Below are 26,813 nucleotides of genomic sequence, written 5' to 3'. Positions count from 1 at the left end.
ACCTCACTAACATTTATGCAAGGGTACCATTATACTATTATATTATAAACTAATTACTACAGATCGGCTGGCTGTTATCTTTCATATGGATGTTGTGAAAATTTGGTAACAGCATTCATGCCTCAAAACGCATGCCTGAGAGAGCTGGACATCAGCTACAACAACCTTGGGGACTGTGGAGTGAAACTGCTCTGTGCTGGACTGACGAGTCCACTCTGTCATATAGAGATACTGCAGTGAGTATTGTTGTGTGTACCATACAGACAAGGCAAAATGTTCAATGAAGGCAAAAACAAAATCCATTTAGAAACGTTTTTGTCGTGTCAATTTTATAACAAGTAATTGTTGCCTCAGCGTGCAATGCCTCACTTTTTAGCATTTCTGGGCCTGTGCAGGTTTGATATAACCTGTATATTCTACCTCGTCTCTTTCTCTTAGTCTGAGGGAGTGTAATATGACAGGTGTATTCTGTTCAGATTTGGCCACAGTTTTGTGTTCTTCCAACTCGAAGCTGAAAGAATTGGAACTACGAGACAATAACCTGCTAAACTCAGGAGTTGCACTTCTCTCTGCTGTGCTCAGAGACATACATTGTGAAGGACAGTGATTGGGGTAAAAGCAGCTTTGCAGTGTAGCATTTTAGTAATGATAGATACTGATTACGCAAAATGACAGGGTGAAACTGTACTGCATTATTATTTTAAAAAAATGTACCCCAATTTTGTGATAGCCAATTGGTAGTTACAGTCTTGTGCCATTGCTGCAACTCCCGTACGGGTTGATAGCCAAGCGCCCTCCGAAACACGACCCTGTCAAGCCGCACTGCTTCTTAACCCGGAAGCCAGCCGCACCAATGTGTCGGATGAAACACCGTACAGCTGGCGACCGTAGTCAGTGTAGTCACCGTAGTCACCGCAGTCAGCGTAGTCACTGCAGCCAGCGTAGTCACCGTAGTCACCGCAGTCAGCGTAGTCACTGCAGTCACCGTAGTCACTGCAGTCACCGTAGTCACCGTAGTCACCGTAGTCAGCGTGCATGCGCCCAGCTAGAGCGCGATGGGACACAGACATCCCGGGCCAGCCAAACTCTCCCCTCACCCAGAAGTCCCCTAACCCGCAAATTGTGCATTTAAAACTCCCTGGATTTACAAAAGAAAATTCATTGATTGCAGGTTGTCTGGCTGTAGAACCACAGAGGAAGACTGTATTTATCTGGTTTCGGCTCTGAGATCAAACCCTTCACACCTGAAAGAGCTGGACCCGAGTTACAATCACCCAGGCGACTCTGGAGTGAAGCAGCTCTCTGCTGTACTAGAAGATCCACACAGTATGCTGAAGAAACTCAGGTAAACTTAAAAGAACGAGCAAAACCTTGATACTGAAGAAAATCTTTTTACCATCTCGGGGTTTCTGAGCTTCTGTAACCAACTATATTGACTGAATCTAAATCACTGACCGGGCCTTCGATTTTCTCCACAGAGTGGATCATGGTGGGGAATGCAGGGCCAAAGCAGGGCTGAGAAAATGTAAGTCTGTGCTAGATAGGAATTACAATAAAATGTGGGCTACAAGTAGTCAAACAAAACATTTTACACATTAACGTGAGAGAATTTGTACACTCTTGTATAAAGTAATTAAACTGGCTCAGTTGTGTTCCGTTTACCCAAACACAAAGCCTGACACTAGCCATTTTTCTTATTGCCCTCAAACTTGTCTGTAGATGCCTGACTGCTCAGTCTGGACCCAAACACAGTGCACCCACACCTGTCACGCTCAAAGGGGAACCGAGAGGTGACGCGAAACGTAGAGAACCAGCAGAACCTCTTGATCACCCAGAAATACTTCAGCACTGTCGCCAAGTTCTGGGCAAAGAGTTTCTGACTTCACGCTGATACTGGGAAATAGAGTGGAGCAGGACGAACGTTGACATCGGAGCCACATATAAAAAGAATCAACAGGAAAGGCGAGGGCTCGGAAAGCATGATCGGGATGAATAACAAGTCCTTTAGCTTGGCCTGTCATCATGAAGGCAATCACTTCTGTCACAATGGGAGGATCATTAAAATAGCCACTCCACTTCCTCAAAAAAATTTGGGGTGTGTCTGGACTGGCCGGCTGGCACTCTAGCCTTCTACAGTGTCGCTGCGACCCACCTGCATACATTCCACACCACGTTTACCGAGCCCCTCCATCCCGCGTTTGGAGTTTACACAGGCTCAAAGCTGACACTTTGCCAGTTTGACTAGAGAGTCAATCAGCATATATTCAGTGCATACATAGTATATTACATATGAGATGTGACGGTAAAATGTGTGTCTACTGTAGTCCATCTGCTGCATTGCATTGTACCAATTGTGTATATTGTAGTTTAAGTTACTGCTGACCTCACAATATTTTGGATATTGTTAGGTTCTAATTCTCAGAGTAAACTCAAGACACTATGAAAGCTTAAACCAAGTTAAATCTTCCCAGAGGATCAATACAGCTGCATTAGACAACGACATTCCACACAAGCACTGATATTTAACCCTTTCTCATAGGTCGAGTCTCCTCCTACACATCTGAGCAGCCAACGCATCGCTGTTGCTAGACAGAACCTTAGTGATAACTGTTCTTCCTCACTTCATCTGACCTCTACCCCAAAGTGCTCACTCCCCAATTCAAGGCTCTCATGGTGATTGGTACCAGACTGTGTGTCTCTTCTCCTCTCATAGGATCCCTGATGGCTAACAATAACAGATCCTGACAATGTAAACGTTATACATTACCCTCTTCTCCCTCAGTGACATGAATAAGTACATTTCATTCTCAGAACCCAACAATACGGATAATAAAACTACTGTATAGTATATGAATGTTATTTTTCAGTCTGTTCTGGAAACTACAACTTTTAATTTGTTTTTTAAATAGTCAAAACACTGCTCTTGAACCATTCATAATAAGGCCTACTTAATGGTTGGTGTCATGGTACAGCAATAAATAAAAAAAACAGTCTGGTTGTCCATTATGTAAAACAATTATGTACACTTTATTCAAACAGTCATACTAGCAAGCAGCAAAGCATCTGACTGTCCAGTATCAGTCAATCCGTGTCATAATGAAAACACTACAGTTGGCAATCAATTGTCCATTTTCATCCCTTTTTTTACATTTCAGCAGAATTTAATTCAACATGATTGTGCTATAGTCTATACTGATTCTTACTGTGCAATGTGTTTCTCTTAATTGTGATTTGGAAGGCCCTCAGGAGCTCTTCCAATAGTACTTGTAGCCGGATACAGCTCTAAGACCTCTTGCACATCTTATGCGCTTTTCTCCTTCATACATTCAAGAGGTGTTGGATTTCATATTTTAGCACCTCATAACACTAGGAACCTCATGGCCTGAACATATTAACACATTTGGAACCCTTGTACTTTGTCTATGCATACTAGCACAGAAACGAGTCCTGGCCGTGTCTTAATGGCCCCTGCATCTGCGCCATCAACGGGAGACTTACCCATATTTCTGCACCTTCAGTAGTGTTGAGTCAGAGAGGAAGCACAGTCAAGTGCCAACCAAGTTTTTAGAGATTGGTCAAGCGCTCCTCCTTTTCTGTGGCTTAGAGGGCAGTCTTGTCAATCCTGCTGACTAAGTGTTATTACAGTACTGTTCCACTGGTGTTGGGTCCTGCTCAGTCCGGGTCTGGCTCTCTGCTGCTGGTTGGCTCTGTGTCACTGACCTCCTCGTCGGAGTACACCCGCTCGGTGGATGAGAGGAAAAGGCGCATGAGATCCTGGAAACGGGCACAAACCTAGAGGGAACACATTTAGGAGAGTTACGGTAAAGGAATAAAAAAAAAAGATATATACATATTTTTTTTAAAGAGTTAGCTCCTTCAACATGACGAGGTAATGTTTCGTAGACGGAGGTGGTGCCATAACTAAGTGGAAAAGGACCCATGACTGATCCGACTATTACTACGCTACGCTTCTCTCTCTCACCTCATTGGCTGTTTTGTTGCCAAGTTGGGCGGAGACGGCTTCAAAAGTTATTTTATTTGCCCCCTTCTGCTGACAGGCGGTCAAGATGGCACGGTCCGCCTCCCTGTTACAAACAACGAAAACAAAGCAAGATTGAACACAACAAATTTAAATTGTGAAATATCTATTTGGCAATATACCAGAATGATACAATACACTTTGCATCCCACTCCTTAAAGCGGTAAGCAGAAGTCAAAACAATAACAAAGCGTTTTCCATGCCACTGTTTTGGGAAAAAGCTACAGGATGGGCCTGGAGAAATGTAACCACTCAAATTCATTGACAAAGCTATGGATGCAAGAACTAAAAATCAATGAGAACATAGCAGTTGTAATGATGTTTTGAGGCTATACCGTGTTTGTTTACATTTACTTTGTTTACAAACATTGGCGTAAACAAGTTTCTAATTTGGGGTCTGAGGATGGATGACCGTTGAACTCAGCTCATGTGGCACTTCTAAGTTATAGTCTTCAAGAATCAAATGGGTACATATTAATTTACAAGTCAAAAAAATTGTTGTAGCAACTGCAGATTGCCCCTTTAAATGAGCATACAACAGAAGGACAGTGGCTCTAACCTGGTCCAGAGGATGACTTTCTCTCCACTGGGTGTAAGTGAGATGTTTTTGGCACAGACTGAGGACTCAGGGTGGGTGTAGTGATCCCCCTCTTTCTCCTTTACTTGTGTGGCTTTTGGGGTTTTAGTGACTTGGCATCTCTTAGGTTTATTTGCTGCTGATGACTTCTGGGAAGTGGAGTTTGTGTTGGTCACATCACCACGGCCTCTGTTCTCAGTCTGACACTGCAGCGAGGGCCGTAAGTGGAGCTCGTTGAAAAACACCCAGAATTCACCCTGCAGGTGGGTGTGACCTCGGAGAAGGTTGGCTATCTGGGCCTTCACCTGAAAGATAAAGAGAGACATTTAATGTTCTAATCTACCATCTCTCGAATCGGAAAAATAACTACGATATTTCCCTCCTTTCTGCTTTGCGAGATTTGATAATAATGATGTTATACTGCTGTTTTCCACGACAGTTAGAACAGTCTGCTCATGTGAGTGTGAAATCAATGTAGCACTTCCTAGCACACCTCCTTGATGCCAGCAGGACTGAGAGTAGGGCCTCCTTGAAGGACGCTCACTATCTTGCGGTAGTGGGAGGAGTTTTCCCCAAAGCTCAGCTCCAGTTGTCGGAGGAAGTGCCGGCTACGCTCAAACGCCTGCTGCTCTGACAGCTACGGCAGGGGGAGGAGAAGGAATATTAACACCCTGACCTCTGTCTGTCACACACAAATAAGAGTTAGTTTTGATGTAATCACAGCCAAACACAGGTATTGGACGAGTTTCAAAGTGTATAGGAGGCCAAGCCAGCACATACCAGTCCACACTCTTGGGCTTGTTCGGGATGGAGGAAGGCAGCAAAGTCTCGGAGAAGCTCCGGCCACTCGTTCAGAACAGGTTTTAGCCTCATGAAGAGTTCCACGGAGGTGTGCCCATCTCCGTCCTGCTCAAACTCATAGAGTACCTCCAGAAACTCCTCCACACGCCCCGGCACCTCCTGCAGGGCATGGCACACCTGGTCATAGAGCAGGAGAGAGTTATATAGTAGGATATGCAGAGAGTTATATTTGCAGTAGGATTAAAGATTTCTTAAATCCTCTTAGGTGGTTAAATTCCCTATATAGGGGATGTGGGGTGGTTCTGGACCCGTCAGAAATGTTGTAGGATCCCGTTCCTTATAGTGCCCCCCCATCTGTCTGCTCCGTGTTGCCACTCTCAGCGGAGCGGACTTGAAGTGTCAGGTTTCAGACCCCACATTTGCATAGGGAGTGACACGTCACATCTTCGGGCCTATCCAGACAAAGAACTGACTTGCTCTTCCTCTAAGTAACTGATATTCTCAGCCGGATTTAGAGCTTGCATACATGTACTAACTCATTTCAAAGAATTGAAACAAGACCACATTCTCTTGGTCAAAGGAGGACAAAATGACTGTTTAAAAGCCGAAGTTGTAATGAATCTGCACGCATTTGAACGGCGTCTCGGCGCCACTCAGTGAACGTTTGGGAGAATTTTATCCGTCGTCAGTTATATGAAATAGTGGCAATGTTGTCCTGTCACTAAGTATGGTCATATTTATTTGACTGTTATAAAAAAAAAGCTCAATCTTATAGCAAGTTGTTTCTAATTTGCTATTCTATTTAGAAAGCATGTTAGTCATTTCAAGCCCTATTGCCTCACTTTTGTTGAATAGGGGGTTAAATCCTGATTTTTTTCATAATATTTGAGTATGGGTCCTCAAAGTGACTACAGCTCAGCAATTTATAAAACAACATGTACCAGAAAGGAGTTCCAGACCTTTCTAAAATCACACAACAGTTATTGTTTATGACCAATCCATGAAAATAATGAATGTCTATTTAGGCAGAAATCTAAATTATGTTGATGAGAGGGTGGCTATAACTGTGAATAGCGTCACAATGTATTGCATGGTGATGCACTGCATGTAATCGCAAGCTGCCTTATTCCGATGTAGTTTCGCAATGAATGCCACCCAGTACAATTCAACTCATTTTTTGGCCCAACTTCACCCAAATGGAGGGCTGTTCATCAGACAGAAAATGTAGCCCAAAGCCTTTGTAGCCTTTTAAGCACCTTGGGTGCCAGAAATGCGCTTTATAAATAAAATGAATCATCATCATCATCATCATCATCATTATTTACCCTGTTGAGATAATGCTGAGCGAAGGCTATTTCCTTCTTCTCCCTCAGGGGGTCGCTGTCGAGTAGGTTGTCATGGTCGTAGATGATCGGTAGGCTTTTGGATAACCCCTTGCTGCCGACTACTCCAGTGTGATGCTGCTCGTGCCTCGAGCTAGGAGGGTTGGGGCTACTACTATGGCATTCTGGGAAGGACAAATCAAATCCAGCAGGTGTGGTTAGATGGGAGAAGAGGAGGACTCCCCAATTCCAAATAGACCCCTAGGACATTGTAGAAATCTGAAAGGATTTAATAGCATTGACATATTTCATGAACCTATGTGCAGCGTTTCCCCCTTACGCATTTAGCAGCGGAGCACCGCCGCCAAATCGTGGCCGCCACTGCAAGAAATGTAATTTATTTATAATGTAGATATATAGATGTATGCCCCTGGAAGACCCAAAATCGGCCACCCCGCATAGGAAGACCCCACCCTTCCTAACTCTGCCACTGCTGCTGAAAAAAAAAAACAAGGGGGAAAAAAAAGAACTGTGTCCATCCATGTTGTGGCGTTTAAAGATTGGTGGGAAGCTAACCTGAGGATGTGCCTGATTGTTCACCCTCTTCCAAGTCCTCGGACCTCCCCCCTGACGCCAGCCATGACAGTTTCTCCATCGTCTCCTACAAGGAAAGATAACACACAAACCCAACCTATGAGACGTGTAAATAACTCGGCAAATAAAATGTATTCATATGTTCATGTAATATCAACGTCTCGCATGACCTCACTCACCTGCAGCTCTGGCACGGACAACGTGGACTCCTCAGAAGCTGGTGACATCACTTCCTCTACCTCCTGATCTCTGTCTCCCCTTCCCTCTTCACCCTTCCACTCTCCGTCCCCCATGTCCGACGGCCCGGGCGATAGGTTCAGCGTTATCGCCTGCCCCTCGGACTCCTCAGCGGGGTCAACGGAGTCAACGCTCCCCGGGGGGCTGGCAGAGGACTCCGACAGGGCCAGGAGGGGCATATCATAATCACCTCCATCCTCATCCCTCTCATCCACCCTCTCTTCCTCCATTACAACTGTGACGTATGGGGTCAGAGCCTGGTCCAGGGCAGGTGGTTCCGTGGAGGCTGAAGGCTGGGGCTTCCCCTCACTCTTCAGGCTGCTTTTAGGTTTCTTTGTCACCCGCCTACGGCTCATCCTGGAGGATTTTCTCTTGAATTGTTCGATAGGAGTCGTAGTAGAGACCGAGGTTTGGGTTTCGGTAACAGTGGATGCTGTTCTACTACTCATGTGGGGCAACAAAAGGAGGTTTGCGCCACTATTGGGGGCCACGGTATTCAGGTTTGTTTGGGGAGGGATCTTGTTGTTGGGTGGAGGGGCTGGCAGCAGCCTGGGCAGCCTGCGGAGGTTGGCGAATGTGCTGAACTTCCGAGCAACTAGGTCTTTGGCCAATGGAGCGAAGTGTGACAACCGGGAGGCCAACACCCTGGCGGATGGGGCAGGACAAAGGACAGCTGCGGGCACTGGGGCAGGCAAATTGAGGATGACGTGCAGGGGCTTCTGGGAAGGTTTGGGTTGAGGCTTGAGGGGACGTTTCAGATGAGGCTTGGTGGGATACTGAAGAGAAGGAGGTTTGGATGTTGCAGGCTGGATGGGCCGCAGTTTGTGGTGGGCCATGCACTGCTGAATCACAGCACCTGTCTGGGAATTATTTTCAGAGCATGTAGTTCCACTTCCCAGACTCTGGGTGGCGTTGTGCGATACAGCCAGGGACAGTGAGAGGTCACAGGGTGGTGGACGGTGCCAGCGCCTGAAGCCGCAGCGCTGGAATGAAAGGCTGTCGGGGAGTTGGGGCGGGTAGCGAGTCCCGGGAGGGAAGCTGTAGTCCAAAGTTCTGGAGGAACTGAAGAGAAGAGTGACGGGTGGGGCTTTCTTTGATTGACAGGCCGACATGGCTTCTGTATCCGGTGAGCTGTTGAGTTCCCTGATTGCCTCGTAGATATAAGGCAAACTTCTCTGTAGGAACAGAACATTTATTTAAATCAATATGAACTATTTAGCTGGTTCCTGAAATGTTATCCTTTATCCAAAATAAATGTACTTTCATCTTCACTGAAATAAAGAAACTTCCAGTCCAAAACAACCTTTATTGTTAGAATATCTGACAATAATAAGCATAGGCAATATGGTAGAATCTCTCCTAGGACAAGTGGAAGGCTAGGTGGCCAACAATATACAGTGGCAAGAAAAAATGAACCCTTTGGAATGACCTGGATTACTGCATAAATTGGTCATAACATTTGATCTGATCTTCATCTAAGTCACAACAATAGACAAACAAAGTCTGCTTAAGGAGGTTTAACTAATAACACACAAATTATTGTATTTTTCTTGCCTATACTGAATACGTAATTTAAACATTAAGAGTAGGTCGGGAAAAGTATGTGAAACCCTAGGCTAATTACTTCTTCAAAAGCTAATTGGAGTCGGGAGTCCGCTAACCTGAAGTCCAATCAAAGAGACGAGATTGGAGATGTTGATTAGAACTGCCCTGTCCCATAATTTTTTTTTTTTTTAAATCACAAAATTTGAGTTTGCTATTCACAAAAAGCATTGTCTGATGTGAACCATGCCTTGAACAAAAGAGATATCAGAAGACCTAAGATTAAGAATTGTTGACTTTGATAAAGCTGGAAAGGATTACAAAAGTATCTCTAAAAGCCTTGATGTTCATCAGTCCATCAGCACTGTTGCTACTCTCCCTAGGAGTGGCCGTCCTGCAAAGATGACTGCAAGAGCACAGCGCAGAATGCTCAATGAGGTTAAGAAGAATCCTAGTGTCAGCTAATGACTTACAGAAATCTCTAAAACATGCTAACATCTCTGTTGACGAGTCTACGATACGTAAAACACTGAACAAGAATGGTGTTAATGGGAGGATACCACGGAAGAAGCCACTGCTGTCCAAAAAAACAAACACTGCCTCACGTCTGAAGTTCCCAAAAGGACACCTGAATGTTCCACAGCGCTACTGGCAAAATATTCTGTGGACAGATGAAACTACAGTTGAGTTGTTTGGGAGAGACACACAACACTACGTGTGGAGAAAAAAAAGGCACAGCACACCAACATCAAAACCTCATCCAAACTGTAAAATATGGTGGAGGGAGCATCATGGTTTGGGGCTAATTTCCCACGTTTATCAAGACATTTTGCAATGTTAGGCTATCTGTCTGCGAATTGAAACTCAACAGAAGTTGGGTGATGTAACAGGACAAGGACCCAAAACACAGAAGTAAATCAACAACGGAATGGCTTCAACAGAAGAAAATACGCCTTCTGGAGTGGCCCAGTCAGAGTCCTAACCTAAACCCGATTGAGATGCTGTGGCATGACCTCAAGAGAGCAGTTCATACCAGACATCCCAAGAATATTGCTGAACTGAAACAGGTTTGTAAAGAGGAATAGTCCAAAATTCCTCCTGACTGTTGTGCAGGTCTGATCCGCAACTACAGAAAACGTTTGGTTGAGGTTATTGCTGCCAAAGGATGGTCAACCAGTTATTAAATCCAAGGGTTCACATACTTTTCCCACCTTGCACTGTGAATGTTTACATGGTGTGTTCAATAAAGACACGAACACGTGTAATTGTTTGTGTTATTAGTTTAAGCAGACTGTGTTTGTCTATTGTTGTGACTTAGGTGATAACACATTTTATGATCATTTTATGCAGAAATCCAGGTAATTCCAAAGGGTTCACATACTTTTTCTTGCCACTGTAGGTACTAACTATCATAGGTGTTGATTTGGTATGTAGTTGGTACCCTCAGCCATCCGGGCATGGCTCTCTCCTCTCTCTCCACTGAAGGGCGCAGGTCACCCGGCTTCACTCGGTCACAGGCCACCGGCATGGGAAGGACCACTTTCTGTAGCTGGTAGGCCTTTTAGTAAAAAATTATTATAATAATTGTTGAAAAAAGACATGGGGAGAGGTGCTTTTTGAGGTCCATTCGTTCATATTGTTTATGGTCAACGCTAATGTTAGTTGAGTATTAGTTCATGTTAGTGGATATGTGGACAAAAATGTGGATCACTCCCTCTCCTGGATAAAAGAACAGGTCCCAGTTAAGGAAACAACTAGAAACGAGTAATTTACAACTAACCCAAACTATAAACAGTCGCCCTAATACATTTACTTTAGTAATAGTGTATATAATTTGTATATCTGGGTCCTACCTTGATGACGTTGTTGGGATGGGTGTGTTTACACTTCTCCATAATGTGGTCACGGAGCTGAGAGACCCTCTTGGCGCGGAGCAGGTAGTGACACAGCAGTTCCTTGGGCTGGAGGGTCTCCCCCAGGTTTCTCAGGCCCAGGACGATCAGGCTGGGAAAACAAGATGGCAGAGAGTAAAGGACTCAGCCTACAGACTTAGTTCATTTGTCAGTGAGTTATTAACACATGTAAAAAGCATGCAGAAATCAAATTAATTTTAGATTTAAAGTTTACGTACTACGGAAACAAAATGTGTTTAGGACAAGGTGTGCATTTAAAAGAGCATACACAGTACACTGAATAAAAATATAACCACAACATTTAAGTGTTGGTCCCATGTTTCATGAGCTGAAATAAAATATCCCAGAAAATGCTAATTTCTCAAAAATGGTGTGCACAAATTTGTTCACATCCCTTTTATTGAACATTTCACCTTTGCCAAGATAATTTATCCAGCTGACAGGTGTGGCATATCAAGAAGCTGATTAAACAGCATGTTCATTACACTGGTCTCCCCAAGATGGCATAGCAGTTCAGACGTATTTTTGTCCTCGTCCTGTCATGTCCCGTATATATATATATATATATTTACAACTTTTTTTTCACATACATTTTTAATTTTCCAAAAACTCATCTTCAGAACACTCTCCTGCAATCCGCTTCACCAATTTATATTTATATAAAAAAGTATTATTTACCTCAGATCTGTGATCCTTCGAGAGGCTAGCCAGAAATTAGCCAGAAGCTAGCCGGGAGCTAGCCAGAAGCTGGTCCAGAAGCTACTCTGAAGCTGGTTCAGGGGCTAGTTCAGAAGCTAGTTAGCTTATTCACTGGCTAATCGTTGGTACTCAGCTGACCACGGTTTGTGGTCATCGGCTGTCCTTTGGCTCGAGAATCTATCGCCAGTTTTGTACAGCGCGGTGCAGCGCAGCGTGGCTCGGAGCGGAACATATCGGACCAATTTTTCTCTCCATGTCCCTGGATTTCGGCCGCTGGCTCTGGACGTCCATGCCTGGATCTCGCAGCTAGCTAGCTGCTATCCGTGTGACTATCGGCTTTCGTCGATTCCGGAGCTAACATCAATTGTTCCGGAGCTAGCCAGCTGAAGAGTTCCATCAATCACTCCTGGGCTGCAGTCACCTATCCGGACCCGTTTTGCTGCCTACGCGGAGCCCCACCGGGCCTTCACGGTTGGACTGCCGACGATGTCTACCCGAGGGAATTGTCCGGCTGGCTCCTCCGGCGCAACGTTGCCTGGGCGCCCATCTGCGGGCTGCTAGCCGTTGGCTATCTTATCGGCTGCTATCTGAATAGACAATCGGACAATTTTTATTTTATTTTAATTTATTTATTTATTTTTCTTCTTGGGCCTCTATAACTATACCTATTGTTTTTATTTTTGTTGTTGTTGTGTGATTTGGATTAATCCCCTCTACCACACGGAAACCCACTAATCTACTGACGGAACGCAAGAGTTGGCTAATAACTGACCTCCATCCAATGCTAGCTTGCTCCTGTGCTAGCTTGCTACCGATTTAGCTGTCTAAATCGCCGTGACCCCCAACCAACCTCTCCACTCACTGGACCATTTTGATCACTCGACTGAGCATGCCTCTCCTTAATGTCAATATGCCTTGTCCATTGCTGTTCTGGTTAGTGTTTATTGGCTTATTTCACTGTAGAGCATCTAGTCCTGCTCATTATACCTTATCCAACCTATTAGTTCCACCACCCACACATGCAATGACATCTCCTGGTTTCAATGATGTTTCTAGAGACAATATCTCTCTCTTCATCACTCAATACCTAGGTTTACCTCCACTGTATTCACATCCTACCTTACCTTTGTCTGTACATTATACCTTGATGCTATTTTATCGACCCCAGAAACCTCCTTTTACTCTCTGTTCCAGACGTTCTAAACGACCAATTCTTATTGCTTTTAGCCGCACCCTTATTCTACTCCTACTCTGTTCCTCTGGCGATGTAGAGGTGAATCCAGGCCCTGCAGTGCCTAGCTCCACTCCTATTCCCCAGGCGCTCTCTTTTGACGACTTCTGTAACCGTAATAGCCTTGGTTTCATGCATGTTAACATTAGAAGCCTCCTCCCTAAGTTTGTTCTATTCACTGCTTTAGCACACTCTGCCAACCCGGATGTTCTAGCTGTGTCTGAATCCTGGCTTAGGAAGACCACCAAAAATTCAGACATTTTAATTCCAAACTACAACATTTTCAGACAAGATAGAACTGCCAAAGGGGGCGGTGTTGCAATCTACTGCAAAGATAGCCTGCAGAGTTCTGTCCTACTATCCAGGTCTGTACCCAAACAATTTGAACTTCTACTTTTAAAAATCCACCTCTCTAAAAACAAGTCTCTCACCGTTGCCGCCTGCTATAGACCACCCTCTGCCCCCAGCTGTGCTCTGGACACCATATGTGAACTGATTGCCCCCCATCTTTCTTCAGAGCTTGTGCTGCTAGGCGACCTAAACTGGAACATGCTTAACACCCCAGCCATCCTACAATCTAAACTTGATGCCCTCAACCTCACACAAATGATCAATGAACCTACCAGGTACCTCCCCAAAGCCTTAAACACGGGCACCCTCATAGATATCATCCTAACCAACTTGCCCTCTAAATACACCTCTGCTGTTTTCAACCAAGATCTCAGCGATCACTGCCTCATTGCCTGCATCCGTAACGGGTCAGCGGTCAAACGACCTCCACTCATCACTGTAAAACGCTCCCTGAAACACTTCAGCGATCAGGCCTTTCTAATCGACCTGGCCGGGGTATCCTGGAAGGATATTGATCTCATCCCGTCAGTAGAGGATGCCTGGATATTTTTTTTTAATTCCTTCCTAACCATCTTAAATAAACATGCCCCATTCAAGAAATTTAGAACCAGGAACAGATATAGCCCTTGGTTCTCCCCAGACCTGACTGCCCTTAACCAACACAAAAACATCCTATGGCGTTCTGCATTAGCATCGAACAGCCCCCGTGATATGCAGCTGTTCAGGGAAGCTAGAAACCATTATACACAGGCAGTTAGAAAAGCCAAGGCTAGCTTTTTCAAGCAGAAATTTGCTTCCTGCAACACTAACTCAAAAAAGTTCTGGGACACTGTAAAGTCCATGGAGAATAAGAACACCTCCTCCCAGCTGCCCACTGCACTGAAGATAGGAAACACTGTCACCACTGATAAATCCACCATAATTGAGAATTTCAATAAGCATTTTTCTACGGCTGGCCATGCTTTCCACCTGGCTACTCCTACCCCGGTCAACAGCACTGCACCCCCCACAACAACTCACCCAAGCCTTCCCCATTTCTCCTTCTCCCAAATCTGCTCAGCTGATGTTCTGAATGAGCTGCAAAATCTGGACCCCTACAAATCAGCCGGGCTAGACAATTTGGACCCTTTCTTTCTAAAATTATCTGCCAAAATTGTTGCCACCCCTATTACTAGCCTGTTCAACCTCTCTTTCGTGTCGTCTGAGATTCCCAAAGATTGGAAAGCAGCTGCGGTCATCCCCCTCTTCAAAGGGGGTGACACTCTTGACCCAAACTGCTACAGACCTATATCTATCCTACCATGCCTTTCTAAGGTCTTCGAAAGCCAAGTCAACAAACAGATTACCGACCATTTCGAATCTCACCATACCTTCTCTGCTTGGCAAATCTGGTTTCAGAGCTGGTCATGGGTGCACCTCAGCCACGCTCAAGGTCCTACATGATATCTTAACCGCCATCGATAAGAAACATTACTGTGCAGCCGTATTCATTGATCTGGCAATCTGGCAATCTGTCAATCACCACATCCTCATCGGCAGACTCGACAGCCTTGGTTTCTCAAATGATTGCCTCGCCTGGTTCACCAACTACTTCTCTGATAGAGTTCAGTGTGTCAAATCGGAGGGTCTGCTGTCCGGACCTCTGGCAGTCTCTATGGGGGTGCCACAGGGTTCAATTCTTGGACCGACTCTCTTCTCTGTATACATCAATGAGGTCGCTCTTGCTTCTGGTGAGTCTCTGATCCACCTCTACGCAGACGACACCATTCTGTATACTTCTGGCCCTTCTTTGGACACTGTGTTAACAACCCTCCAGGCAAGCTTCAATGCCATACAACTCTACTTCCGTGGCCTCCAATTGCTCTTAAATACAAGTAAAACTAAATGCATGCTCTTCAACCGATCGCCACCTGTACCTACCCGCCTGTCCAACATTACTACTCTGGACGGCTCTGACTTAGAATCAGTGGACAACTACAAATACTTTGGTGTCTGGTTAGACTGTAAACTCTCCTTCCAGACCCATATCAAACATCTCCAATCCAAAGTTAAATCTAGAATTGGCTTCCTATTTCACAACAAAGCATCCTTCACTCATGCTGCCAAACATACCCTTGTAAAACTGACCATCCTACCAATCCTCGACTTTGGCGATGTCATTTACAAAATAGCCTCCAATACCCTACTCAACAAATTGGATGCAGTCTATCACAGTGCAATCCGTTTTGTCACCAAAGCCCCATATACTACCCACCATTGCGACCTGTGCGCTCTCGTTGGCTGGCCCTCGCTTCATACTCGTCGCCAAACCCACTGGCTCCATGTCATCTACAAGACCCTGCTAGGTAAAGTCCCCCCTTATCTCAGCTCGCTGGTCACCATTGCATCTCCCACCTGCAGCACACGCTCCAGCAGGTATATCTCCCTAGCAACTTTGCATAGCCATTGAAGAGGAGTGGTACAACATTCCACAGGCCACAATCAACAACCTGATCAACTCTATGTGAAAGAGATGTGTCACGCTGCATGAGGCAACACCAGATACTGACTGGTTTTCTGATCTACACCGCTACCTTTTTAATGGCATCTTTGACCAACAGATGCATATCTGTATTCCAAGTCATTTGAAATCCATAGATTAGGGCCTAATGCATTTATTTCAATTGACTGATTTACTTATATTAAGTGTAACTCAGTAAAATATTTGAATTTTTTCATATTTTTGTCCAGTATAATATGGGTATTCTATGAGGAATCAGATACAATATGGACATTAAAAGGAGGTTATAACGTTTGGGCATTATATTGGGATTCTAAAAAGGTCCTTCTTACCAGTCCTCTCCTGCGGTGAACATGCTGACTGAGCGGGCGGAGTGCAGGGCTGGGTCCAGGCTGACATGGGGCAGTAGCTCAGGGTACAGGAACACCGGCCGTGTGGCAAACAGCCATGCCAGCTGGGGTGGCATCGACGGGTGCTTCCGGACTGGCAAAGTGGTAACACACAACAAACCAGTTAGAGTGAGAGAGATGAATTAAACATGAATTAGGCCTACATCCTGAATGAGTTCAAACATTTTCAACTGAGAAGGGTACATTGTAATTCAATTTAGTAAATTAGAAATCATCTTTACCTCATCGATTTGACTATCATCATGGCTCTCATGCATGCACATGCTTACCTCTCCTGCATGTTCGTGGCTCGTTAGGGGCTTCCTGGTAAGGGATTGGGGACAGTCTGAGCTCCTCCAGTAGTGACAGTGCCCCCTGTAGGTTACAGGCTCTGAACACACTGGTAAAGCATGTCTCCACTGGGCCCTGGGTCAACTCCCCACGCTGGGTCAACTCCCCACGCTGGGTCAACTCCCCACGCTGGGCAAACATCTGTAACTCCATCTGTGATTGATGAGAGAGTGATGGAGAGTTAGCGAGAGAGACAGAGATATGGTGGGAGTATCAGAGAGAGAGAACGAAAGTATATTTAGAAGTTGGTGCAGCTAAAGGCACTAGTGAAAGTGGGTTTGTCAGTATGTTTCTCTCTCACCAGGAACTGCTTGGTGGTGGCTGCTTCGCTCTGCAGTGCAGCCACCGGGCTGGTTAACATATGGACCTGGGTCAGGAGCTGGACGTGCTGCAGACGGAGAAAAATACAGTAATTACCGACCGAAAGACAAATAAAGGTTGTCTTCATTGTGGATCCTTGACCAGGATCTCACTACCTAGGTTTTGATTTAGGTTTGGCTCATCGAGATAAAAGCTCAATTACAAAATATTGAGCACAAAGCAGGGTCCGGGTTAATTCCAATTTCATTTGAAATTCCAATTGAATTCTTGAATTCACTCATGGAGTGGAGAATTTGCATTGAATTCAAATTTGGGTTAGAATTGAATTTGTAAAATAGTTTAACCTTTGAAATTGAATAATTGTACATTTCCCAGATAATGCACTTAGTATATGAAATGTACTGCAGTATTTGTTTTTAATTAGTTAAACGTGCATTCCTATATTTCCAGCTAGGCTGTCTGAACAGTCACATGATCAGCCTGAAAGCCTGAGGGAATTTAATTTGAATTTGTGGAATTGTTGGGGATAATATTGAATTGGGAATAGAATTCTTAGAATTTACCCAGCATTGAATTTTATTCTCTGAATTCAAAGACTGATCTGGAATTTGAATTGAATGAATTTACAGGGAGAGGGAATTTAATTTGTGGAATTAACCCTAACACAAAGCCAAGGACCCCAGACCTGCTGGACTTGCTGCTGCAGCTGGAGTCTCTGGTGGTGGGAGAGGGTGGGGGTGAATGGAGGCGGGGGCTCCCGGGGCTTGGTGATGAGGGCCCTGGGAACCAACAGGCCCTGGCTCTCCAGCAGGGCCCGGCGACGCCGAATGGCGTCCAGCTGCTCCTTCACCGTACGGTAGCGCCCTGCCGTCACCTCCGCCATGGGGTCCTCCAACCTAGGGATCAAAGGTCAAACTGGGTCAGCTATACATAGGTCAAATCAGAGGAGGTTGAAAGTTGTCACTGTGTGGGTGAGTAGACGGTATAAAGGTTGTGATTAGAGGTTGAAATCAATATACAGAATTCAGTTTCGCAACTGAACTGATAGAATGTTATTCACTATTTATTCCTCGTGTCACCATTTCTATTTTTGTACCTTCATCTCTGCATTGTTGAAAAAGGACCCGTAAGTAAGCATTTCACTGTTAGTCTACACACCTGTCGTTTACAAAGCATGTGACAATTAAAACTGTATTTGATAAATGGAATTATTTACTTGGAAAGATGCCAGTGTAACAAACATCAGAACAGTGTGTATAGGAAGTGGATACACCTACGGGATATCTGGCGGGGTGTTGAATGTGGGTGTTCCCAGGGCAGGTGCCTCTTCCTCCCTCTCCTCCTCTTCCTCGTGTCCCTCCCCATCTTGCTCCTGAGCAGTCAGTTCATCTTGGAACTGGAGCACACACACACACAGAGATAAACGATACATAGCCAACCACACAACATACCAAACACAGAGGGGTAAAGAAAGTACACATAGAAGGGGTGTTTGGAGGGAAAGAGAGAGGGGAGACAAAAGAAACAGACAAACACAACACATATCCTCTCTTACTGTCTCAAACAACTCCTCCATCAACTGGTTCACTTCCTTTTCTGTGGGAGAAAAAAAAAAGAAGGGACATGAGGGTCAATGCCTGACAGTCACAGCCTAGATAAATTGACTCCATCTCATCACCATGGTAACTCACTGGTGATGCGGACGGCTCGGTCATTACGGTAATCCTCCACGTCGGGTTCGTCAATCTCCGCCAGGAAGTTATACTCAGGATCGTCATCATCATCATCACCTTCCTCTAAAAAAACAAGTAAAAAAGAAGGAGAGAACATTGAGAAAGAGGATCAGAGTGCAAGAGTGAGAGTAAGTGAGAAGAAGCAACTCAATATTAGGAAGGTGTCCTTAACGTTTTGTACACTCAGTCTAGATCAGGGATGGACAACTCCAGCCCTCAGGGGTCTGGTTGGCATCACTTTTCCCTCAGCCCTACAGTGGGGCAAAAAAAGTATTTAGTCAGCCACCAATTGTGCAAGTTCTCCCACTTAAAAAGATGTGGCCTGTAATTTTCATCATAGGTACACTTCAACTATGACAGACAAAATGAGGGAAAAAAATCCAGAAAATCACATTGTAGGATTTTTAATGAATTTATTTGCAAATTATGGTGGAAAATAAGTATTTGGTCACCTACAAACAAGCAAGATTTCTGTCTCTCACAGATCTGTAACTTCTTCTTTAAGAGGCTCCTCTGTCCTCCACTCGTAACCTGTATTAATGGCACCTGTTTGAACTTGTTATCAGTATAAAAGACACCTGTCCACAACCTCAAACAGTCACACTCCAAACTCCACTATGGCCAAGACCAAAGAGCTGTCAAAGGACACCAGAAACAAAATTGTAAACCTGCACCAGGCTGGGAAGACTGAATCTGCAATAGGTAAGCAGCTTGGTTTGAAGAAATCAACTGTGGGAGCAATTATTAGGAAATGGAAGACATACAAGACCACTGATAATCTCCCTCGATCTGGGGCTCCACGCAAGATCTCACCCCGTGGGGTCAAAATGATCACAAGAACGGTGAGCAAAAATCCCAGAACCACACGGGGGGGCCTAGTGAATGACCTGCAGAGAGCTGGGACCAAATTAACAAAACCTACCATCAGTAACACACTACACCGCCAGGGACTCAAATCCTGCAGTGCCAGACGTGTCCCCCTGCTTACCCGTCTGAAGTTTGCTAGAGAGCATTTGGATGATCCAGAAGAAGATTGGGAGAATGTCATATGGTCAGATGAAACCAAAATAAAACTTTTTGGTAAAAACTCAACTCGTCGTGTTTGGAGGACAAAGAATGCTGAGTTGCATCCAAAGAACACCATACCTACTGTGAAGCATGGGGGTGGAAGCATCATGCTTTGGGGCTGTTTTTCTGCAAAGGGATCAGGATGACTGATCCGTGTAAAGGAAAGAATGAATGGGGCCATGTATTGTGAGATTTTGAGTGAACCTCCTTCCATCAGCAAGGGCATTGAAGATGAAACGTGGCTGGGTCTTTCAGCCTGACAATGATCCCAAACACACCGCCCGGGCAACGAAGGAGTGGCTTCGTAAGAAGCATTTCAAGGTCCTGGAGTGGCCTAGCCAGTCTCCAGATCTCAACCCCATAGAAAATCTTTGGAGGGAGTTGAAAGTCCGTGTTGCCCAGCAAACAGCCCCAAAACATCACTGCTCTAGAGAAGATCTGCATGGAGGAATGGGCCAAAATACCAGCAACGGTGTGTGAAAACCTTGTGAAGACTTACAGAAAACGTTTGACCTCTGTCATTGCCAACAAAGGGTATATAACAAAGTATTGAGAAACTTTTGTTATTGACCAAATACTTATTTTCCACCATAATTTGCAAATAAATTCATTAAAAATCCTACAATGTGATTTTCTGGATTTTTTTCCTCATTTTTTTCTCATTTTGTCTGTCATAGTTGAACTATGATGAAAATTACAGGCCTCATCTTTTTAAGTGGGAGAACTTGTACAATTGGTGGCTGCCTAAATACTTTTTTTGCCCCACTGTATATCTAACACAAACTAAAGACCAGGGATAGGTGATTATTACTCTAACGGCCGAGGGTAGTTGCTAGGCGTGGATTTGAGCTGCGCACACACACACGCACCAGCCCCTCACCATCGTTGTACATGTCAGAGGTCATGATGCCCTGCAGCCAGTGGGTCCACTCGGGGTCCTCGGGGGCGGAGTCACACCCGTACATGTCGGGCGTGATGTCAGGGGCACAGAGCTCTGCTTCCAGCTGGCCCATGGGGACGTCCCGGAGGGGCCTCTTGGAGCGGGTACGACACGCCATCAGACCGTCCGCCAGGGGAGGCTGTGAGAGTGGTAGGGAGAAAACGTGGATGAAGAGGGGGAACAGAGAGCGAAATCTTGAGGTTAGCAGTGCAAAGTCAGGTAAATCTCCAAGCATGTCTTTGGACAGGTAGTTCAGGTAGCACCTCCGGTTTCACATTTCAAAATGTTTTCCCTGTTTCAAGCCTACTGAACAGGACCCGGAAAGCAGAAATCTCTATCGCATTCCATTCTAAATCTATGAGCACTGCATTGATGGGTTGCGTCTAGCAGGAGCCATTATCTGGATTGGGTGGTGGGCGATTCCACGCCAGGATAGGCCGAAAATATTTCAGATTGTTCTGGCAATTCTCAAATAGAAACGTCATTGGGAGGAAAGATGTTAGATGTTCATCCCCCTTGGGTTGTGCCGTGGCAGAGATCTTTGTGGGCTATACTCGGCCTTGTCTCAGGATGGTAAGTTGGTGGTTGAAGATATCCCTCTAGTGGTGTGGGGGCTGTGCTTTGGCAAAGTGGGTGGGGTTATATCCTTCCTGTTTGGCCCTGTCCGGGGGTGTCCTTGGATGGGGCCACAGTGTCTCCTGACCCCTCCCGTCTCAGCCTCCAGTATTTATGCTGCAGTAGTTTATGTGTCGGGGGGCTAGGGTCAGTTTGTTATATCTGGAGTACTTCTCCTGTCCAATCCGGTGTCCTGTGTGAATTTAAGTATGCTCTCTCTAATTCTCTCTTTCTTTCTCTCTCTCGGAGGACCTGAGCCCTAGGACCATGCCTCAAGACTACCTGACATGATGACTCCTTGCTGTCCCCAGTCCACCTGGCCGTGCTGCTGCTCCAGTTTCAACTGTTCTGCCCGTGATTATTATTATTATTATTATTATTTGACCATGCTGGTCATTTATGAACATTTGAACATCTTGGCCATGTTCTGTTATAATCTCCACAGCCAGAAGAGGACTGGCCACCTCACATAGGAAGAAACCTAGAGAGGAACCAGGCTATGTTTTGGCCTTTCTAGGGAGTTTTTCCTAGCCACCGTGCTTCTACACCTGCATTGCTTGCTGTTTGGGGTTTTAGGCTGGGTTTCTGTACAGCACTTTGAGATATCAGCTGATGTACGAAGGGCTATATAAATACATTTGATTTGATTTAGACATTCTTTTTTACCTTGGTATCAATTTCTTTTTGAAAATCATGAGAAAGTGGCAATTTTAAGCACTTTTTAGACCTATGCATGGACCCTATGATGCATGAACCATACATGACACAGACATCTTGGTGTTATTATACTCCTTATAGTGTGCTCTAAAATATGGAGTATGTCTATATTCTGAAAAATATTTATGTTCAAAATAGTTTGTGTTGAATAAATGTTCAAAAGTACCTTTTTGATTTTGCTTATTTTTAGACGTACTGTTTGTAACAATATACTCCGCTAACATGTCATATTTCCAGAGTGGGCTCTCTGGTACTTTCGAAGGGCTGAAACATTTCATACATAGAAATTGACAGGTCATTAACCAATTACAGCCCACTGCACATTCAGCAAATCACCAATAGAGGGAGTTCCCTTTGAATCCATTTTCCCATTCACTGTGTTGGGGGTGCTCATAAAATGAAATCATAACTTCAAAATTATGCTAGCACAAGCCCACTCTGGAAATTTGATGTACAGTATATTGTTCCAATGAATATGTTTTAAAATTACAGAATCAAAATGGGTACTTTAGAGATATTAATATTCAAATGTTTAATGTTAAATAAATGTATGTGAAAATGTGTATTTCAGAATCTAGACACTTCATAATGTAGAGCACACAATGAGTTTAATGACACCGATGTCGTCTGTATCATGTACGGTTCACAGATTATATGGTCTTACAGAAAGTATGTACAGTATAGGCCTAAAAATAGCATAAAATAGCAACTTTAATCATGATTTTCAACAACAAAAAAGTTTGTGATACAAAAGTAAAAACAACAACAATAAAAAACATGTCAAACATCATTCCTCCCAATGAAGTTTCTATGTGAGAATTGCCAGAACAATCTGAGATATGGCCCTGGTACCTGGTAGGGCTCCAGGCAGACTGTGCCGATGGCCAGCTCCTCCTCCACAGCATGAAGCTTCTCCAGGAAGCTGAATTCTGGAGGGGCCCTGGTGGTATAGAATCCCTGTGGGCCAGAGGAGGAAGAGGGCTGGGGGGGAGGGGGAGGGCCCATGGGGACAACCTCCACCTTTAGGTGTCTGGCCCTGCTATGATTGACCTTGGAGGAAATGAGTTTCATGAGATATCAACATTGAAATGTATCTCACAAGAATATAACAATAACAAGAGCATATTATGCTACTTACAAAAGGCAATATTCTGTATATTATTCATTTTTACATAAAAAACAAAATGCTTATACATATGTTATTGCTTGAGGCAAAAATACAAATGTTTAAAATTGTATTGAAGTGTGTCACCTGCATGGGGCTGCAGCTCCTGTCGTCGTCCCACTCTGTGTGTATTTTCCTGTGGAAGCCTCCTCTGATTCCCCTTGGAGACGAGGCCGTGCTCTCCATGTCACTTTCCTGAAATGTCTACACACAAAGTCCAATACAGTCATTTCAATATATAGAGACACAGAGAAACACAAATGATTTTCTATTTATTTAAAGTATTGGCACATCCAATCATAATGTATCTATGACCACTTACAATCATTTACTGTTGCCATTCTAAAGTTAAAAAAGCTGAACTACTTTGTTTTGCTTTTTTAACCACACAATTCTGTATTCTGCATGATGAACGCCTCCCAATGTATGCAACAACAAAATAAAACATGTTCAGTCCACAAGCTAACACAGAGCCCAATCCTATGAATCTCTTACATCTTCCGCTGTCTCGTCCTCCTCCTCTTCGTCGGGGCAGTACTCTTCATCAGAGGAGTCTTCCTCCGCTAATTGAATGTCCACAAACTGTGGTGCCTGAAAACGGAGGAAAAAAAAAGAAACAGACAAGCACTTCAGCCCTTTCTAGTTGGGAGCCATACTTTCCAGTCAGGTAATGAGTGTTTAATACTACTTTCATAGCAGTACGATGGTGGTACCTTCTCTTTATTGACCTTTTTGATGGGGGACATGTTCCAAGTGGGAATGACCTGAAATGACAAAGACTCAATTACAAGAGACTCAATAGCAAAACATACATCTAAATGTACATTAAAAAACACACACACACACTAAAAGGCAGTGAACTCACCACTCCTTTTTCTACCACCTCCTTGAATTTGGAACGTGTCATCTTGGGCTCCTAAGAGGTAGATGAGAAAGATGTTGAATGAAAGTGCACTTGAACGTGGAACGTGTCAATTCTCAACTGGAAAAGTCTTCATTAGGACATGGATACGCAATGGTTGACACTCACAAAGACAGGCACGGCCTCTGTCTCATTGATGGCAGCTTTCATCATGGCCACCACATGCTCATTTGTGATCACTTCCTGTGGTTCAAAAGGTAAAAAAGGTTTCAAACCAGGCTTACAATCAGCCTGTCTGTATTTGTCGGTCAGTCTATGTGCACTATATGCAAGGTTGTAGGCAAATTGCTATTGTAGGAAATTGACGCGTCCACAGTCCACACTAACGGTGTAAGAAACATTGGCTAGGTTGCAGCTATTGGCTCCCCTCTGCACTCACGTGAATGATGTTGCGGACATTGGCGGTGGTCAGGTTGTGTTGTCTGGACTTGTTCTCCAGCTCACGGTCCAGCTCTCTGTCAATCTCCACCTCAGGACCGGCCCCTTCTTGCTGTCTTTCTGCCACCTCTCTGTCCGCAGCTCTCTTCTTCCTCTTAACCCCTTCCTTCTTCCTGCTGCCCTTGTGTCCCCCGCCATGCCTTTCATCTGACAGAAAGAGAGAGTCAATCAGTTTTGAACTCCAACAGTATGCTTTACTCACGCCCCCTACCTGGGGCGGCAGGTAGTCTAGTGGTTAGAGCGTTGGGCCAGTAACCGGAAGGTTGGTGGATCGAATCCCCGAGCTGCCGTTCTGCCCCTGAACAAGGCAGTTAACCCACTGCCTAGTTAAATAAAGGTAAAAAAAAATCTAAGGAAAATAGTTAGCTGAGGGGTCATTTTGTACACTGTTCCCTTGTTCATGTTGTATACAAGATGTGAGTACCGTTTTAGGATCAGTTGCTAAGGGTGGCCAGTTAATAATAGATATAGGTTTTCCTCACCTATAGTGATGACCAGGTCAGTGTCTGTATCCTCTTCTGTCTGAGGGGGGCACTGTGCAGGGCTGCACTGGACAGCCTCCTCTTCATTCGCTACCTGACCTGGAGATCCTGCAAAGACAAGAGACTCCCTTATTTACCTATATATATCAATTGCTTAGGTAGGACACACAAAACAGATAAAACGTATCATGAAAGCTAAGTGTGATGCGAGATCTACTCTCCTTTGCCCCCTACTTACCCTCAGCAACAAGAAGGTCCACGCCGGGAACCTGGCCAAGGAGGCTTTGACTCTTGAACCTGGGAGACCGTCTCCATGGCGACGATGTCCCATGGACCTCCAGGCCTCTCTCCTCCTTGGAAGTGGTAACAATGCCACTGGCCTCTGTTGTGAGTGGTGATGATGATGATGCATTGTGGGATGCTGGTGGTCTTATAGACTGTGGTTTCTCTGTCCTAATAGATTTGTCAGGGCCACCTTTGAGAGAGCTGGAGTTACGTTTGCGGACCAGATTCATCATGTAGTACCACCTGTGAGATTAATTGAGAACAAGCATGATAAGGGTTTATGGTTGGGCATGTATTACTAGTCTAAAGTGTCTTCCTATCCTTGTGTCATATGGACCCTTTGATTGGCACTGGTCTGACAATATGTGGGGGAAGCCATATGGCAGAATATAATATCCTTGCTAGTCAGTATAAGATTATTAGATTTTACCTGTTCAGTTGTCAGCTCAGATTGGACGAGGGAGAGGAATGAGATGCACACTGTTTTTGTACACATGTGGGCACTACTCCTACTAATATTAGCTAACACTCAAAGCTAACATGTCAATACTTATCTGCTCAGCTCCTTTTGTGAAGCACTTACGTTAACTATCAGACCTCGCTATGAAACATAGCTAGTTAGAGGTAGTATGTATGAAGACGTTTGCATACCGTTAGCTTTAGTTGAAAGACGTTAGCTGTTACTGAGTGAGTGGTGTTGGCCATGGCACTGTCAGTGGCATCAATCATCATCACGCTTGTTGTTGTGGTGTAAAGGGCAAGCAAGCTAAGCTAGTTAGCTAAGTAGCTAACAAACTACCTTCGCTAATAGCCTTGCAATTATTCTCAACAGGACAACACGTCAACAAACTAATTGTACACATAGCGAATACTATGTTGAAATTAATTGGTGAATATGAATTTACAAAACATTATCTTACCCGCCACAACACTGCTAGCTCCATCAGCGGTAAACGATGAAACCTGCAACAAACGTTCTGTTTCCTTCCTTCTTCTTCTTCTTCTTCGTCATCGATTGTGGTTGGCGTCCCAAAAATATTGCATTACTGCCACCTACTAGACTGCCCTTATATTTAGCTTGAAAAATAAATAATTAAACAAATACCCTACCATTTAACACTACACTCATAAAAATAACTTTAATTAATAAAAACACTTTAAATCTATTTAGTCCTATCTCAGATCAACAACCTGTAACTCTTCTGATGTCAAGTCTCGCACACTCAAATACCTCTCTTAATTTTCTGCGACTTACGTTCCATCCCTGCAGTACAGTTGATAACCATTGCTATGAATGCTAAAAATCCAATCTTACATATATCACTTGTTGGCCTATCTCTCTGTACTGGTAGATATCTACTATTCACACCACTCCTCACATGATCCCTCCCCTTGACCCAACTCAACCTGCCTCTCTCACACAGGACATTTCTGATTCTCAGGCCAATGGGCATCCTTACAATTAACACATACCACTACTTTCCCCAATGCCACACATTCCTTTGTCTCGTGCCCTTCTGCGCACAACATCATGTTTCCAGGTGTAACACAATCATTTTCTTCTTCTTCTTCTTCTTCTAT

The 26,813-nt window shown here is 44.5% G+C and overlaps 1 protein-coding gene across 7 annotated transcripts; it reads right to left on the bottom strand.

Annotated features, from left to right (window-relative positions):
- Positions 1-3,006: 3,006 nt before the first annotated feature.
- On the bottom strand, positions 3,007-26,813 carry LOC110488276 (GON-4-like protein). Of its 7 annotated transcripts, XM_090228374.1 has the most exons (29): positions 26,706-26,811; positions 26,153-26,309; positions 25,186-25,475; positions 24,948-25,055; positions 24,407-24,612; positions 24,136-24,210; positions 23,971-24,021; positions 23,819-23,869; positions 23,601-23,696; positions 23,193-23,309; positions 22,793-22,990; positions 20,549-20,747; positions 18,559-18,663; positions 18,423-18,463; positions 18,145-18,263; positions 17,553-17,763; positions 16,848-16,934; positions 16,486-16,699; positions 16,139-16,289; positions 10,966-11,116; positions 10,554-10,670; positions 7,513-8,745; positions 7,316-7,400; positions 6,743-6,924; positions 5,397-5,594; positions 5,110-5,253; positions 4,599-4,921; positions 3,983-4,085; positions 3,007-3,792 (listed from the first exon to the last, which is right to left on the bottom strand). In XM_090228374.1, exons 3-29 carry the CDS (start codon positions 25,463-25,465, stop codon positions 3,673-3,675), a joined length of 4,965 nt encoding a protein of 1,654 aa, XP_090084500.1. In that variant the 5' UTR covers positions 25,466-25,475; positions 26,153-26,309; positions 26,706-26,811; the 3' UTR covers positions 3,007-3,672. The 7 variants fall into 7 exon arrangements, 5 of the variants coding, with proteins under 5 accessions (XP_090084500.1, XP_021416111.3, XP_021416114.3 ...); XR_016493709.1 differs by having other exon boundaries at positions 10,494-10,670; positions 26,153-26,813; XR_016493710.1 differs by having other exon boundaries at positions 10,494-10,670; positions 23,834-23,869; positions 26,153-26,811.

This window comes from Oncorhynchus mykiss, chromosome 30, assembly GCF_057628025.1.
Source record: "Oncorhynchus mykiss isolate SJ-2025 chromosome 30, ASM5762802v1, whole genome shotgun sequence".
Taxonomy (NCBI): domain Eukaryota; kingdom Metazoa; phylum Chordata; class Actinopteri; order Salmoniformes; family Salmonidae; genus Oncorhynchus; species Oncorhynchus mykiss.
Note: the sequence above shows the minus strand (reverse complement) of the source record. Positions and strands in the feature narration are given on the sequence as shown.